Here is an 18,567-nt window from a genome sequence, read left to right as displayed (position 1 = left end):
TCATACATGAGAGAACATTAAATAAATAAATAAATAAATAAATAAATAAATAATCCAGTTAAATGTGGTTGCTAGAAGATTCCTCAATGCAAAAAAAAAAAAAGCACATACACAATTCCACCAACCCGCAGTCTTTCACCCACAAATAACATGAGAATGACACTCCAAGCAGCTGCTCACCTGCAGTGGGACGTTCCAGGCCATGTAGACGTGACTCCGGTACTGGTCCATCCACACTTCAGCCACTCTCAGAGCGTTGCGCCGCACGTGGGCCGTCAAGTTCTCCGTGTAGGGCTTGTGAGCGCGCTCGATGTGGGCGATCCTGGAGCAAGGCAGGACCTCCACGCTGCCCCCACATTGCCACACCTGTTGGGATAATCAGAGGCTGTTTGGCAGTTCAAAATGAAAAACAGCAGGTGTTTTCTGCACCTGCCAAGTCGGAGCGAGTTGAAAGAAGCAGATTAACTACTCGAATGCGTTGACTCAACCTGTTAACAGAAGCGTAACAGAGCCGTAAGACCATGCTGAGAATGCTCATCTAGGTGCCTTGCTATTTTTCCACCTTTCTACACCTTGTTGAGAGTAGAAAGCTGTCAAATATGTGAGCAAAGCCAAGCTAGCACGACGACAGCTTCGTGCAGGATTCACTATAAATAAGAACGAACGTACAGTCCACCAGAGGTACTTTAATGTTAGATTTTTTTTTCAACTTAGATATAAAAAAGGTAAATATAAGTCCCTGTTTGTACAACACAAATGAACGTGGAAGGAATTTATCTGAATTCTCACTCAGATCAAATCCATCTATAAAAACACTCATGTCTTGAGTCTGTGCCTCACGTGCACACACACATTTTATATTTTAGGGTCTGTCAGCAATTATCGCTGACATAAATCTTGATAATTTTTTGCTTAAAAAATAAATAAATAAAACTGTTTAAAGTCAGTTTTAGCTTACTTTAAGCATATGCTTAAGGCCAATACATAACCTACAGGAACGGAACAATTTCTACTTTTACTGAAGGTGGAAAGAATAAGAACAAAGTTGTTTCTGGCCAGGATATCCTACACTTAATAAAAAGTAAAGTGCAGAACTCTTGGGAGTCCTCATCATGTGTTCCTCCGACTGCAGCATCTGTTTATAAGAGCTGTTGCAGCAGCAGCAGAAGACGACGTGTCAAGGACAAGCTGTGAAAACTCCCAAACCAGGACGACGGGAACAGGATGATGTCCTTTAGTTCTCCCAGTCCTGGGAGAAAGAACACATTTCTCTGTTCTTGTTCAGAACGGACCGGCCTTTAGAAACGTTTTAATGCCACATCCTTATCTTATTTACTGGTCTAGCTGTGAGCCAAGCAAAGTTTAGTATTTACTTGGATTGTAAAGCATTTTAATATTTTCCTGTTAGACTAACATGTATCATCTGAGGTGTTTGAACAATTAGGATTTTATGATTGAAAGTGAACACAAGCACAAATTTAGTCCTAATGTGCTGCTTCTCAGGGCACACTCATATTTCGACAATTTGTTATTTTAATTTGAATTATCTAATTGGGTAATAAACAGATGAGCAAACAATGTAAATATGCCAAAACTGGTGCTGCTTTATGTTGTTAGCCTCCAGTTGACCAGATACAAATACTAAATTAGGAAAACAAAACAATGTCAAACACAGTACCACAGCCTCAGCCTTAATTAATTTCAATACTTGGGTTCAGTTCTTCACATGGCATGTCGTAGTTTCTTGTGGGTACCACCGTGTCATAGCCTGGCTGACCTTTCTCATCTAATGACATTTCAGCTGCTGTTTGAGTTTTGGAGGTTGACGGCAACTTGGCAGCTTTTTATTTTATTATTCACAAAGATAATAGATGATTTGTGACCCCTCCCTATAAAAAAAACAAAAAACAAAAAAAAAAAACACAGCAGCCTCAACATAATGTTAGAGCACTTAATCATTTTGTCCAAACACTGAGAACGCTTATTGTCAGAAACTGTCTGAACCTCTCAGAAAAAGGCTGGCGTCATCATCCTGTTTTCTTTTCAGGGAACTAATAATAAGGAAGGAAAGGTCACCCTGATTAACAAATAAAGAAAGAAGAACCAGCTTTGGCGCCGTCCTGATTTTTACTCTAAATGTCTTTGTGCCAAACCTTGTAAAAGTAGTAATGAAATTTTTCACATTTTCTCAACTAAATGCCAGAAACATCAATAGATTGTTTGTTTGTTGAGCTAGATCAACACAACATACGGCACAATTGTACAGTGGAAGGAAAAACTTCTCACAAATAAAAGGGTAATACAGTGTGGTGTGCACATCTATTCTGCCAACTGATTTAATAGTTTGTAGAAACGATTTTCACTGCAATCACAGAAGCAAGTCTCTTTGATATCAATAAGCACACATAGAAACTGACATTTTTCCGCTATTCTTCCTGTTTGTAAATATTTTTCTAACCAAAAGTTCTCTGCCATCTTAAATCTAATACATGGGTATACTTTTATCTGAAGCATCTCAATCTTGACTCAACCTACTATTACGTCTATTGCAGGTTTTAACTGGTATACTGCAGTAAAATGTGGTACTTAGCTTGATCCATCTTCCTCTGACCAGCTTCTCAGTCGCTGCAGAAAAATATGTCCTCACAGCATGATGATCCCTGCACTATTTTCCACAGTGAGGATGGTGAAAAGATGACTGAAAGTACTTCCGTGTCAGGAAGCACGCTTAGAAAAGACGTGAATTAATATTCTCCAAAAAACTGTCCTTTTTATAGCTGCTTTTACAGCATTTTTTCCCCCTGCAAAGGTCCCTTTGTTACCCATACAAATTTAAGAGCAAAACCAATACCAACTCCTGTAAAGATGCTCCTTGGTAGGTCCAGCATTTCCAGACTTTCGTGGATGTTTTTTTATTTTTTTTTTTTTTTTTTTAAATGCGTATAGCAACCCTTGCTGTGTTTGTGTGTTAAATCTTTCCTTCAGGGCTGCCTCATTGCCTGCGTCCATTCAAAGCAAAGAGCTGCTGCAGAGCAATAACTAAACTGTTGTACTGGCTCAGAGCCCAGACAGGAGCATAAAACCAGAGCCAAATTCTGAGGTGGTGAATGCCACTCGCAGAAATACCTCGCAGCTCTCTCCATCCTGGATTTACAACACGGGGTTAGAGCATGAGGGGGTATTCTTCAAGTATAGCAAACAGTGTCTGAGAAGGTGGGTGTGCAGAGCGAGATAGAGACAAATGTTAAAAAAAGACAAGAGAAAAAAAAAAAAGGAGAAATTGTGTGAAACATTAAATAAAATGTGACAAAGGGAGATAAAGTGGGAAGTACAGAGAGGGGATAAAAATATGAATAGAAGGTGGTGGGCTTTGTTTCTTTCTCTTTCAAACTAAAAATCTGCTCCTCCGGGGAAAAACTGCCATGCAGAACATTCACAACTCGTAACTGTTTTCTTAGTCTTGCACTTTTTCTTTCTATTTTTTTTTTTTTTTTGGTTGATGTTCACCAAATTGTACTTATGGACTTTCAGAAGTTTTAATGAGAAGATAATAAAACAAGTGAAGTTGCGTGTTATAAATCATATCAAGCGGAGACTGCCTGTAGCGATAACGAAAAGCTGTCTTGAGACAATGAGGATTAAATGCGCACCATAACGTGCCGAGGCGCAGATGAAGCTTCATGAAAGCAGTTTTTATCACAATAGGCCCAGAAATACTGAATGCTTTGGCGAAAAAATAAAAAATTATGTTGGGGGGGAGGGAATAAATCTCAATGATAACAAAAGGCGCCGCTGGTTGGAAAGACGCAGATAGAAATAGAACAAACTGGCTGTTCTCTGCCTTAAACCCTGGGCTGAACTTCACACGCGATGAATTATTTAGAGTAAGAGAAAAGCCCTTGAGACACAAGGACAACTGATTCTGTCAAAACATCATCACTGATTTGCATAATCATTGATCTAAAAGAGGAGCAGTTTACAGTGTTATGGTGCCAAGTCAGCAAAAGAGTGAAGATATTGATTCTTCCCATCACTCCTGATGTGTTTTGGTAAAATAAGATATTTCTGCGAAAACGGGCAAGTTAAAATTTCATTTGATCTCATGTATCGCGGGACCATTTAGGTAGAAATGGCATGCCAATACTAATGCTGCACCAACCATTTCAACGGATTACAGCAACAGACACGTAAAAAATAAAATACTGTTGAGCTCAGTTGAAATCGACAACAGTTTGTTGTTTTTAACTTGAGTTTAGAGGGTAAGGGCTGGAGCATCTCAGCTTTAATAAGCTTGGAAAGGATCAATAGCTCCTATAAGAAGAATTGGTAAATCACAGAACCACCTTTTCCAAACAATGGAGAAGAGGACAAAGTGCAAACAGCTAAATTTATTCACAATGGGATGTGCTCTGGCCTGTACAAACCAAATTAGTGTCTATAAGCAGTCAGCCATGGGACCAGATGTGTTGGGCTGTCCACAAAATGCTGCATCCTTATGTTTGACACAAGTTGTCTGCTTTAAATCTAGATGCTTTCAAGATCCGTCTTTCACCTGCATAACATTGACGACCTTTCCATAATGGTGCAGAAAAACGTCTTTATTTTTAAAGAATAAATTACTGCGAATCTTTAAAAGCCCCCCCTCCCAAATTTAAAAGCTGTCAGCTGGTCCAAAATGCTGCAGCAAGGGAATACAAAAAAAACAAACAAACATATTTGACAAAAGTTTGCTTCTCTGTATTCAATTTTGCTTCCCCATTAAAAACAAAATTCTTGAATTTTGAAGTTTTATATTAGAGATCTGATCTATCACATAGGATTCTGTTCTAGGTTTTAAGCGGTTCCAGCGAGGAGGCAGACCTATCAATTACCAGGCTCGTCTCCGATTCATTGACACGTTGAAGATATGCGTTTTAAGAAGATCTAAACCTCAGGATGCTGTGCATTGTGCTGAAATAGTCATCAGAAGACGGGTACACTGTGATTATTAATGGTTGATAACAGTGCTTAAGTCGGATGTGGCATTTAAATGATAATGAATCGGTACTAAGAAGTCCACCTGTAATTGAGTCAGCTATTTAGTGTGCGCTCTTGCAACGCCCATAGAGGAATAACCCATCCCGTTACCGCCCACCTTGAATGTCAAACATGTGAAGATCAGCGCAGTAAGCAGTAAGATCACTAAGAGGTTTGAAGAGCCTCAGCATTTCTTTTCTGTGTTTGTCACCATTTTTTTTTTCTTCCTTCAGAGGGTTGTGCGTGACTCTGAGCCCTGTTCTAGGGCACAGGCAAGAAGCGGATTGTGCGCAGAGCAGCCAGCAGCTGGAGGGAACATCTGACTCGATTCATAATAGCACACACTGTCAGGGTTGTGACTGCAACACTGAGAGCTCTCCTGCAGGGAGGATGTCTGATCATGGGCTGCATTTTATAGGGAGCAAATAATCCTTTATGATAACATCAGTGTTCAGATAATTAGTCTGTGCAGTGGTGGCGTTGGAGGGGTGGCTTATTTGGATCGATAGGATTCCAGGAATTTTTCAATAAAATGTTAAATACATCTTCTCATTTCCACAGAGGCATTTAAGGATTTCTCAAAACTGAGTAACAAGGTTGGCTCAGACTTGAGTTGCAGGTTAAGGTTCAGTCCACCATTGATGTAAAATACCCAAATTGCAGGAGAGTGCTTTTTTTTTTTTTTTTTCAATTTATGATTCTTTAAATAATTTATAAAATACCATCACAGTACGGTCAAAATTATTACATAGAATATTTTATGTGTTTTTTATTTGTTTGTTTGTGTCAGAGAGCCGAAGCTCCTGCAGCCAACACAACCGACCCAAAAACTCAAGTTTGACAGAAACACGTAAGCCGCCACATGGACAACCAGAACAGAGTATAGTTTATGATAAAAGGACTTTAGGATTAAGCTGCTTGGCCACACTGACATGATCTCTGAAGGAGTAAAGGTGAGCATCTCAAACCCAAAAACACTGAAACATCAAACATAGTTGTCATGGTGATAGTGTATTTCACAGTCAGTGGTAGTGGTGAACTGAAAGAAATAGCTGAAAAAAAAAGATCATCATCAGACTACCTGCTTCAACTTCACGTAACATTTATTTAAAGCCGTCTGCTTGTTCCTTTGAACCGTGTAAAAATACTAGTATCTTTATGAGTCTAACATACAAATTGAGACAACTGGCTGAGCTCCAGGATCCATTAAAAAGTATACATCTACACAATAAGTATGGTGTAAATATTTACGGTCTCAATCATATCTAAATAAATTTTGTGTAGCGATATGTATTTTGTAAATGCATAAATCTAAGTCTATACATTTGAATTTATTTAAAGCATAAAAGCAGGTGTTAAACTGAAAATAAATACAGCACCTTCATAGCAATATAAAGTAAAATATACCAGTAATATTGCTTTATTTTAAAGGTGTTTCGGTGTCATTTCAACACTATGTTAAAGTTTTGATGTTACATTTTTTTTTATCTTACTGAAGTTGAATCATTAATAATCAGCTCGATTTGCTTGAGTCAGGCTAAATGAAAAACATGGATGACAGATAAAGCTCCCATTTTGTCAAAGGAAAGGTCATTTGTCTGCCTTTTGCAGGAGGAACGAGGCTACAATTAAGATTATTTCAATTCAGACAGTGACAATGGCTGCAAGACACTTTTCCAGATGGCACCATGCAACAGAGATTACGAACATCCTCGGGTGCAGAGATTCGTCTTACTCTGATGCCGAGCTCCACATTTTCTCCACCATAAATTTCCATTCCCTCATCGAGCAGGCCGATCTCCTCAAAGTATTTCCTGTCGACCACGAAGCAGCCAATCAGAGCAGGACTCCTGAGATAGAAAAGGAAACGGAGGAAGGAGAGGTGTCAGAAAAAAAAAAAATTGATTTAAATGCAAAGCAATAGGGGAGCTTAAATGCAAATATTCTCTGAAGCCCACATACAAAAAGCTTTATTCTAACCCACAATTAGCCCACACTGGAAATCGCATCCCGAGGAGCTGTGTTTTTATCCCGAGAACGTTACATATTCACAGCTCTGGAGAAACGTCTTAGCATGTCAAACTCAACCTATGTGTCGTCATACAAACAAACGGCGCAGTTGTTCAAAAGGAGGGATCAACATCAAACTGAATCAACAGGAGTGGAAAAATAACTCCGATTAGTATTCATCCCGTCAGTCCCACACATCTCCTCATATCAATATGTAATACAACAGACTGACAAAAACAACTTGTTGGGGGGAATTTTTCTTCCCCGAGGATAGACAGATTGGCAAACAGACAGCGCTCCCACGGCAGGGTTTCAACATCAAACATCGCATTGAGATCACGGCTCATATATAAACTGTGGTCGTTTTTTTTCTTTTTTTATAACACAGTTATCTGTGAATAGAGGTGGAGAACTTTGCTTTTTCGAGATGATGCGGTTCTGTTAGCATCTTCAGCTGCCACCGGAGCAGCGTGCAGCCGGGTGAGACATCCATGATAAAAAAAAAAAAAGTCAGTTCCTCTAAGTCAGAGAGGGTCATGGCTCTCTGAACCAGAAAGACGGCTCCCTCTGGATCAGGGGTCAGTATCTGCCTCAAACGAAGCAGTTCAGGTCAATATTTGAGCTTTAAAGACCAACAATAGGATGGACTGCAGTAATGTTCGTGAAGCCACAGATAACTGTAGTGAACGTAGCTCAGCTAACAAGGGTGAAACGTGAATCTACTGATTTACTGGTCTTGTCGCCTTTTAAGTCTCACACGATGTCATCAGAAAAAAGTCACGACTGAATGCACAGGTTGTGGATACAAGCAGCTGAAATTTGGAGCACCGCTGCTCAGATCCGACCCGTTTCATCCTCCCATGCACAATGGTATCTTGCTAGCTGGTTTCACGCTTCTTACGCTGCATGCTGCATGCCTTGATTCTGCATTTGGGTTCTTGCCGCTCTATTAAAAATGGAAGAATTTATAAATGTCTTATTTGTCTCTACTCTGAAAATCAGCTAGTCAACTATTTCCTTGCAAGTAAGGCAGAGTTTCAGAAAACACTTTGTCAAAAAGCTGGAGGGTTCTTGCTCTCAGGTATTTGGTCATATAGACAAGTAAATAGTTGGGGCTATTCATCTTTCTTGGTCATAATATTGAAGATGTGTCTTTTTTTTTGCCACAATCTATAAACATTGTGTTTGCTTGCTTGCAGCTGCAGAGGTTTTCGCAGATATCGATGAGTAAGCAACTTTGCTTTTATTGCTGGGTTTATTTCTAAAATCAGGCCCTGCAACCCGTATTAATCACACAGGCCACAGGTATTGAGTTTCTGGTAATATGCCTGTATTGGCTTGTAACATTGCGTGATTGTTCTATATTGCAATTCTGTTGCAGCGGGTTACTGCTAATGCGTGATGCATTTTGAATAAAGTGTTTTTGAATTAGAATTCAATCATCATGACGTAAAATTGAACATGGTACGTGATCTCATCAAAGACACTTCAATACGCTTTATTGCTACTTAACGCTTGTTAATACAACCGAGGTTTTTTTTTGTTGTTGTTGTTGTTTTTTTCCCCCCACAGATATTGTTGGAATGTTCTCAGTAGAAATGCACAGGAAGCTTTCTGCTTACCTGATGGGAGCTGTGTGGTTGCGCAGCATCCACCAGGACTTTGGTGGGTTGAGGTATCGACACCAAAGCTCCCAGTCGAAGCCCTGAGCAGACAGGGGGTACTCCTCGATCTCAAATGTGTCGTACTTGATGTTGTCAAAGGAAGGCGAGACCACTCTGGTTCGGTCCTCCTTTATTCTCTGCAGGATCGGTTCTGCCCTGCGAGGAGACGGAGCGCGCACAACTGTTAGCATTTAAAGCTTAACGTCAAAATGGATCTTTCTAGGACTTCAGTATAATTTTTTGTGCGTAAATGAGAGAGAAAAAAAGTTGGTGGCTGGAAATGGATTGTAATTGCTTTAATAGGCATCTAAAATAGTTAAAGTGGAAGAACGCGGCTCCTCCTGTTTTGAAAGCGGCGGAGAAAACCTCTCCCATTTTATTGACCCAAAACCAGCTAGCAATGGATTTTAATTCACATTTAATTCTCATAAACAAACAAAACGGTAAGCATAATAAATAACTACTCTATTTTATTTCCACTCTTCTTCAAATGAGATGTGTCCCACAGTCAGTCCCTGTATAAGCAAGTGTTTAGGCACCACTAAATGGCTCTTAACATTTAAACATCTTACAAAGACAAATGAATTTTGTTTTATGTCCTTCCAAAGTGATTTTTTTTAAAATACCCACAAACTTTAAAGCTGCTTCAGCCTATTGTCTCCATTATCTGTAACAGTTTTGATTTATGATATTTTAAAGGTCTCTTTTAGTCTCACAACATTAAGTTTTAAGAACATCTGGGATTTATACAGAGAAACTAATAGGTGTGCTCTTAAATTGTGCAAGTGATTTATAATGTCTCTTCTTGGTGAGCACTCATTAATTCACTTTTAAACACATAAATGCGTGACTTAGTTTTTGACAGCCATACTGTAGCCATAGCAGGCAAAATAAGCCAACTATCTTACATAAACTAAGAGATTTGAGATTGAAGCAAGTTTGTCATAAATGCTTTGGTAGTTCTTGTCATTTATTTATCAGTTTCATGTTTATTAGGATTTAATAAAATAAAAAAATAACTCATAAACCGATATGGTGTAATTATTGTGTGCACTGAATCAATAGTGAAGAGTGAGACTGGATCACAAAGGTCAGATCCACCTTTAACAAAACTGAATCTAAAAGCGGAGGTGTTGACTCCTTACGGATGTCAAGGTGCCATCAGAGAAAGGACTAAGTTAGGTGTCTAGAATATGAATTCCCAGGAAGATCGGTCTAAACCCCGTTTGACCCTTTGATTTGAATCAAAGAGGACGCACGGGGAAAACCTGGTACTCTTGTTGATGAGGTTGGTTGTCACGCAGGGATCTGGGAAAATCTGGAGACTTCAAAGAGCTGAGAAGGGATTATGAACTTATAGATCAGGTCACAATCAGATAATTCGGGATCCTGTGGATGCAAATCTGCAGGAACAGTGAGATGACTTAGTATTCACCCGGGTCCAGTTAGTTTAACAAGGACAGATATCACATACTGCTGCGTATATTTAAAAAAAAAAAAAAAAAAAAAAAAAAAAAAAAAGCTGGGGACAAAGACCCACATGTTCAGCACTTTTAGACAAGTAATCAAGTTTCCTGCATCAGGCTTAGCTGTCATAATATAGAAGCAAAATTCAACCTTGTTTCAGTATTGAAGGGAAACCTGTAAATCACTTATTGTCTTCTTTATACTAGATCTGCACTTTTTTTTTCCTCTAAAGATTTTCACTAAAAAGATTCGTTGGAAAACCAACAGTCTCAACTGAGAAGTTTTAAATAGCTTAAACCTTGCAAGATTACACAGTTCTCTCGTAGATAAAATGTCTATCGAATGCTTAACGACAATAAAAAGAGGATTGTAATCGCTGCACAGTTATACTAAAAAGCTGGAATAAAGGCAATAAAATCTAGAAAAAAAATCTAAATCTTTCCTCTTATGGGAGAGCTTGCTGATGAGGGCTGTCGTTTAAAAATGCAAAGTGTACTTCAGTGTTTCCTGCAGGAACTAAGTGTTTATGGTGTAATTATTCTTGTTTATGCGTTTAATGAGAGAGCCAGGACACTGATAGTAACACACTACACTACTAATAATTCCCATAAAATGTAATGCATAAAATAAATGGGCTTAAACATTGTGTGAAACAAGTCTCATGTTTTAGTCTCTCTCGGAAATGGGAAAGACCAGATAATATTGCACTATAGCAAGAATTAAGGCAGAATTTTATATATGCTTTAATATTATGCTTTTTAGCAGGTTGTGCAAAAAGCATGTCTGGAAAAAAAGTTGCCTAAACAAATTAAGTTTACTTCATCTGGCTTTACTAGATAACAGGGTTTTAACTCAAAGATGTTGGAATAAAAATAAAAGTGAATATGCGGAAATCGTCTCATAGCCACTGTGGAGGAGCCGTGTCAGGAAATATCAGGATGTCTTGGGTAGTATTTTTTTGGATTAAATGGAAATTAGGTAATCACTGGGAACTTCTCCAAAATACGTATAAAATTAACACAGAAGGTGCTTTGCAGATATAGGATAAAACGTCTTCCACTGTCATTTTAGTCCTACAGCTCTAAATAATTTTATATATATATATATATATATATATTACAAAAAAAAAACTGAGATGAGCAGAAGAGAAGAGTCAGGACTCTTGAACAATTTGGATGGAATAACGCGTTCCCTCTCTCTGACTGGTCCAACCTTGTGAAATCTTACATTACAGGACAAATTGTCCTACAGGAAAACATGGAGATGCACAACGTTAACATTATGACATTATGATCACTGTGAGACTTTGCTACTGAAAGAAATAAAGACTTATTTACCAAGAGTGCCAATAAGTATGGACAGATTATTAATAATACTCTGATGTTCTGCGATTAGAGATGAGGTGAAACTCCTGTGTTGTTCTGTCTTTTCCTTACAGATGAACCTCATCTCTGGAAACTGACATTTATGCTACTAGACAGCAAAACAGAAACATGGTCAGCATTTTTAGCAAGCCCTGTACTAAGCCGGAGGGGGGAAAAAAAATCCATAGTAATGGGAAAACAATTAGTGAGACCTCCACATTAAGAAATCGTAAAGGCTTAAAAGCTTTAGAAAAAATAAAAAAAACGACAATTTCCTCACTACTGAATGCTAAAAGTCTTTGGTGATTTGAGTCTCTGGGAAACTCTAATTTAAATGAAGCGTAGCCTCAGTAAATGCCAATTAATTATCAACCAATTTATTGCAAAGAAAATGGAATTATATTTATTACCCAAGAGCAACAATGTCTTCAAGCAAGTTTTTGTAAAGATAAACTTTCATTTTCTTTCTTTTTTTTTTTTTTTTAGTCAAATTAATTAAAGTCTTGGAATATGCATCTGCTTGACATTTTTAGCTCAATCTTATTTTTAAGTTAAAGTTTGAGGTAAATTCAACATGACATTCCATCTATGAACCCAGGGATTTTAATATGCTCAGTTTTAATTTTTATACATACTTGTTTCTCGTTCTTTATTTGACTTTTTTTTAAGAAAAGAATAACTCTAATGGACTTGATTTTACAATCTTGAGTATCAAAGTATTCCATTTTGAACCTAAAGACGAATATTCTTTTTAAACTTTGATGAAAAACGGTAGAGTGAAGACGCAACATGATCATTGTAATCAAGGTAACCTGTTACGTATTGCAGTAAACTTAAACCCACACTCAGAGATTTTCAAAACCAATTCGATTCCTATTTGAAACATGTTATTCTCCCACTCCACACCCTGGATGAAGACTTTGCACTGTGAGCTACATGTCTCAGATTGTCACTCTGGATGACAGCTAATTTGAAAGTCAAAGATGACACTTCTCCACTTCCTCTACATGACAGACAGGTTTTTATATCTTTCTTTGACAAGACGGCCTACTCCACCGTCACCAGGCTCTCACCTCCAGCAGCACATTCCCACAACACAACCCTCCCATGTTATGTCACCTTATGACTCTCTTGTGGTACGTCTTTATGAGCTTCACGCTGAAATGATCGTTGTACGGACTCTACGGCCATGAATGCTGTGCTTGAGCTAGCAAGGATTTGGTGCAAGTTTGCTAAACTTTCTTTTTTTTTTTTTTGTATTAAAAATGTGGCTAAAGGTTTACTGGTGCTGTATTTATTGGTGAATGGAGAGGGCATCTTAGTTGTAGAGAGGCAGCGACAAGTTCAGTGCAATAACTTACTGGTGGTGCTGCCAGTATGGTGTGGGTGTGGAAAGGTTTTAGTCCTGCTTTAAATTCTCAAAGAGCAAGTCAAACTGGTGAATAAGAGTACAGTATGGTGAACTGGCAGCTCTGCCCTCCATGCTGGTCAGGACCACGTCAATTCATCACCATGAAAAGAAACCAAAAAAAAACAAAAAAAAAAACCTCATGACGGACATACTCAAAACTTTCTGCAACTCTGTGATTATGTTCCAAATAAAGAAATACATGTTTCGCTTTCTGAAATGGATGACAATTTTTTTTTTTCACTTTTTCAAGATGTCCTATTTTTTTTTTTTCCTGCTGTATGTATTTACAGTCAATTTTCAAACTAATATTATCTGGCAATCATCTCAAGAGCTGATTCATGGAGATCCTAAACCTGCTCTGGGATCCTGACCCAATTTGAAGGACCCATTGAAAACAGGCACCGCAATTACTTTGAAATACATTTTTTTTTTTTTTTTTTTTGAAAAAGCAAGTGTCCAGTTATTATGATTCTGTTTAAAACGTTTTGGTAACTAGATCCAAGCTATGCAGATTAATCAAAGGTCCTTCTTTTCAATGATTTGCTTCCAACCCCACATATTCGCCCCACCTTATCATATCTCATTGTGCAATCATCCTGTTTTGCATAAGGAAAATTTGCTAAGATGACAGGAGAGTCGCAGATAAAAGCATCGAAGATAAAGGAGGATTAGCATGATAACAGCTAGACAATCACTCTGACACAAAACACCCTGTAATTACTTGTGTTTGACTCAGAACAGGCAACATTGCAGATAATTACAATGAGGGGGAAAAAAAGACAATTAGTAGATCCGGCAATCAGTTCATGGAGGCTAATTATACAGCAATTTCTCAATTTCCACAAAAAGTGATAATTCTGAGTAAATACGAAATCTGCGAGGGAGTGGGCGTGCTTCAGAGCGTGGAGGATGAAGGATTAAGAGGAAGTTGTTAGCGAAGGAAGAAAAATGAAAGCAGGAAGAACTCGAGGGGCAGGGCTCACTGTTCCTTCGTTCCTCGGTGTGTGTTCGGCTGTGTTTGTTTGACTGCTAATAATGCTGGCACGGACGCAGCTCCAACTTATCCGCAGACAATCGGCACCAAACCAATAAATATTTCAGCACAATTTTAAAAAAAAAAATAAAAAAAAAGAAGAAGAAATATTACAAGTGTTATAATCAAGCTGTGCTCTTTTGCGTCTCTGCCAAGAAGGATTTCATTAGTCATAGACCAGTACCCCCACAGTACCGCCACGTAGGAGGTTCGTGTGGGATGTGTGTGTATGAAGAGGTGCGTATGCAGAGGGAGTGAGAGAGTAAGGGATAAAGGGCTTGTGTGGGTGTTAGAGTAGCAGGGTTAGGAACATTGTAAGTGTCTCTTTTTTCTAATCTGGAACACAGCAGCCAACAAATGCTCTTTTGGATCGAACCCAGACGCTGTAATGCGGTGCGAGCGAGAACGCCCGCTCTGCTTGCACAAATGTGCTCGAGAGCAAACTGTGTGCATGCTTGTTACTCTGATTCGAGCATGAGAGTGTGATGTTTTTTTTGGGCTGTCAAACTGATTAACGGGGACAAAGCCCTGTTGTGGTAGCGGAGCGTTTTCAAGGGGGGGACCCCGAGGTGAAGATGGTGCCGGAGTAAAAAGAAACTGACATGAAATCTGTGCGGAAAGAGAAAATGGCACTTAAAATGTTAGAGAGCCTGAGCGGCCTCATCACCGTGACAGATGAAACATAACAAGCAACGCTAATAGGGGCAGTAATCAACTACTGCTTTGTAATTCAGTCCTTAATGGATTCATTAGGAAATATTCCTGCTTTGTGTTGTCGTCCTTGTCTCGGTATGGCTGGCTGGTGTTATTCTCCCATCTTCTCAGGGAGGGTTAAGAAAAAGAAGAATTTCTTGTGAACTTTATGCTGAGTGAGAACTAACATAATTTAAATGTCCATCATACAGACATGCAGAAACCATTTGTAACATTTAAAGACAGGCAGACTTTTTTTTCTTGTAAAACTCACTTTGTTGAAAATATGTACAGATGAGTTCTCGGCCAGGATGGATTGACGTAAGCAAGTCATAATGCAGATATATATTTTTTCTTTTTATTTAATAATAAATAAATACAATTCAGAAAAGTCTGGTGTATGTTTGTATTCACCTGGAAGTTCTAGCACAATGTATAGTAACTCTCTCCGAATATCAACTAAAAATAGTTTTCTCCAACGATTGCTGTGTATTAATTTCTACCCGTTTTCTCAATTAATTCTGATGAGTTCCACTTTGAAGAAAAGCAACAAAATGCTGCCACTACCATGAGCCACAAAGGGGAAGGTGGGTTTCAGTTTGATTTCTCTGCCACACTGATTGTTTCTATGTAGGGAAACTGAAAATGTAACTTCTGATGGACTTCTTCCTTCCATGAAGGCCAAACTTGTAGAGTTTGTGACCTTTAGTTTTTCTGTCCATAGACTTTCAGACCCGAGGTGTGGAGCTCTGCAGCTCCTCCAGAGTAACCAAGGGCCTCTTGGCAGCTTCCCTAATGGTTTGATAAGTCTGCAGTTTTGCCAAACTCCTTCACTGGATGATAAATTAAAATTGCTCTGCTTACTAATGTTCTCTAACAAACCCTGTAGGTCTTCATACTACTACTATATGTTCACGCACTTCAAATTACACATAAACTCTATTTACTGGAATAAGTGACTTATGAACTGAATTGCCTGCACTGGATTTTATGTAAGGGCATCAGAATCCACTGAATAACATTTTTAGATTTGTTTTTTTTTTTGTAAAAACCTGAAAAAAACATGCATCATTATCCATTTATGTCACACATTTGTGATACTTTGCGCGGGCATATGGCTTTAAAATTAAATATGCAATGACGTTTGTGACAAAAAATGTCAAATGTATACTTTTATCAAGAACTTTATATTGTGAGGACTGTCTGCTGTCATGACAACCAGTTTTACACAGTCAACTCTGTGACCCAAAATGCTAATAAATACCTAACGAGTGGCCTCTGCAGCTGAGAGCTGCCTTGAGTGGCGAGTTTACAGAAAAGGAGGTTCCACCTACACAGCTTTTTGATAGTAGTCATGCAGCGAGAGAAATCCAAAAAGGTTTTTCATGAATGAGCTTATCAACACGTTGCTGCTCCTTTCCTTCACTGCAGCAATCATAGGCGAACCGAGAGAGAGAGACGATGCTGCTTTGATCAGTCTGCGATCTTTCCGGAGGAACCACTTCATCGTTTCCAGTCTTCCCACTGCCTCAGCACATATAATGGGTGTCAAGTTAAAACAGCAAATGGTACACTTGTGAGTGCATTTACTAGCTCCACCCAACTGGCACACACATCAGAGAGAATCAAGCGCACCCATCCCTTTCACTCAGGCCCATCTGAAGTCTATAAGGTAACTTGGCACACCTGTGCTCACAATGATCTCTTCAGACCAAGAGCCTCGGCTTCAAGCTTCCACAAAGACACCACTGGTAGGAACTGGACATTATATCATTTAATCTGCATTCAGAAGATCAAATTAGCCTTTGATTCAATGGGTTTAGAATGTAGTTTATTTATTTGTTCATTCACTGTTAACTTAAAAGTAGGTTGTTAACATTACCTGGAAAACTAGTTAGTTAGGTCATTGTGATCTGCAATTGATTTTTGTTTCATTTGTTTGTAGGTTTTCAACCTGCTCTGTGACTTCTGTAACTATCTTGACTACTCCATGTAAAGTCATGGTGGTTTTGCACTGTCAGTTGGAAGAATCCAAAGACAAAGAGGAAAGATAAATAAAAGATGTCGCTGAGATGAGTGGTTCCTGCGTTTCTTTGATGGGAGCAAGCCTTTTTCAAATTTGGGCAGAAGCCGAGATGGTTTAAAGAGAGCAAAAAACTTGACAATGGGTCTAAATTATTACGATCTTGCAGTATAACCACACGTGCAATTTATAGGTGTCTCACCGGATTATAAAGCTCCTCTCAAATGAATTGATGGAGATTGAAATGTTCTACTACTGAAGTTACAAACTTCAATATTTTCACAGAAATTTATGTAACAGACCAAGTACAGCATAATTTTGAAGTGGAAGAAAAATGTCAAGTGGCGTTTAAAGTATTTTTTTTTAATCTGAAAAGTGTGGAATGCATTTGTTTTCAGTCCCATTTAACTTCATGGCCCTTAATAAAAGTGCAACTAGTTTAAAAAAAAAAGTCCACCTGTGTGCAGTTTAGTTTTTATGGTTCATAGGCAAAAACACAGTAGCAGAAAATGTACTCTGCACCTCCCTCTGAACGCACCATGCCCATAGTGACACATGGTGGTGGCACCATCATGCTGAGGGAATGCTTTTCTTCAGCAGAGATGTTAAAGGAGAGGAAGTTGAGGGGAAGATGGATAGAGTTAAAAACAGTAAATTCTAGGAGAAAACCTGTTAGAGGCTACAAAAAAAAATAGATAAGGGAGATATTCTTCAAAGTGTGTCAATGTCACATCTTTATTGTGTAAAATGGAGGTGTGAATATTTTTGCAAGCACACACTGAAAGTGTCGACAAAAAAACCCCAACTCATTCATTGTTTTAGTCGATCAAATAATATACTTTAACTTCTGGGGCTTTAATGTTTTTGGTGTTCGTCTCCATGGCCAAAGTGACGTGAGTTGCCTTCTTGAGAATTTTAGATTTAGTTGAACAATAAAAACCTTTAGAATAAGCGTAGAGTTCAAGTTCAAGTTTTTTTTTCTTCACATCCCTGAACATGAAAACATAATTTGGAGATTGCATCGTCCATGCGTGTATTTTGAGATTTAACTTAACAGCAGCTACGTTGTGTAAATTCGACTTATATTCACAATGGAAAGATTTGTGAAAGTATTCATAAGAACATTAAACGAGACATGCATTGTGTATTTGCTTTTTGTCTCCTGTATGATAAATCGTCCCACTTCCATAAATCTCACACCAATCTCCCACTATTTCTTTGAAATATATGTTCCGTTTCTTCTCTGCTACTTTTGGTTTCATCCATGATCTTTTCCTGTTGTGCGTTTGGTGCATCCCTTTGAGCAGAAGAGCCATCAACATGGAGGGTGAAAATAAAATCTGGGCTCATGTCGGTCATTCATAGGACTGTCCTGATCCGGGCGGACAGTTTCAAATACCAACCTCTAACTGATTCAACTCGTTCAAATAGAACGGCTGAGCCAAATGAAGGATGATTCATTTCTTTTTCCGTGAAATTCTCTCCTCACCATCCAGTGTTGAACTCTACGTGTGCGTCGAATAGAGCAACAACAGGAGCAGTGGCCGCCCTCCATCCACTGACTCTGGACCGGATCAGTCCTTCCTGCTTGGCGTGGCGGACCACTTTGACGAACCCCGGTCCGTGCTGAGCGTTTGTCTCGTCCACGAAGCTCTGCAGGTGCTCCTTCAGCTCCACTAAAAAGAAAAGAAACACAGAAACACACTGACTGAAGTTACTGAACCTTGTTCAAACACCGATCTGATCAGTTTTATTGACTCGCATAAATCGAAAACACAAAGTTGGCTAAGATACCTTAAAACGCAACATTTCAGGCCCCGGTCTACAGAAATTAAAGAACAGACGACAGACAATGTCACTGACATCGTTATCTTTTTTCATAGATG

The 18,567-nt window shown here is 38.7% G+C and overlaps 1 protein-coding gene and 1 long non-coding RNA gene across 4 annotated transcripts in view; one reads left to right on the top strand and one right to left on the bottom strand.

The window, feature by feature from the left end:
• The window catches only part of LOC103142469 (polypeptide N-acetylgalactosaminyltransferase 18-like), a 148,524-nt gene that overhangs the window by 42,088 nt on the left and 87,869 nt on the right, over window positions 1-18,567 (bottom strand). For all 3 annotated transcript variants that reach the window (XM_016674580.1, XM_007558546.2, XM_007558550.2), the window contains exons 4-7: window positions 18,171-18,357; window positions 8,649-8,846; window positions 6,752-6,866; window positions 181-366 (exon numbers count right to left, since the gene is read on the bottom strand). In XM_016674580.1, the coding sequence (XP_016530066.1) occupies window positions 181-366; window positions 6,752-6,866; window positions 8,649-8,846; window positions 18,171-18,357 (686 nt within the window). The remainder of the gene's footprint in view (window positions 1-180; window positions 367-6,751; window positions 6,867-8,648; window positions 8,847-18,170; window positions 18,358-18,567) is intronic.
• On the top strand, window positions 15,758-16,700 carry LOC107836946 (uncharacterized). The gene is made up of 2 exons (XR_001662920.1): window positions 15,758-16,409; window positions 16,604-16,700. It is a non-coding gene; the product is annotated as an uncharacterized LOC107836946 (long non-coding RNA).

This window comes from Poecilia formosa, unplaced genomic scaffold (genome assembly GCF_000485575.1).
Source record: "Poecilia formosa unplaced genomic scaffold, Poecilia_formosa-5.1.2 Scaffold97, whole genome shotgun sequence".
Lineage (NCBI taxonomy): Eukaryota > Metazoa > Chordata > Actinopteri > Cyprinodontiformes > Poeciliidae > Poecilia > Poecilia formosa.
This window is presented reverse-complemented; position numbering and strand designations above follow the sequence as displayed.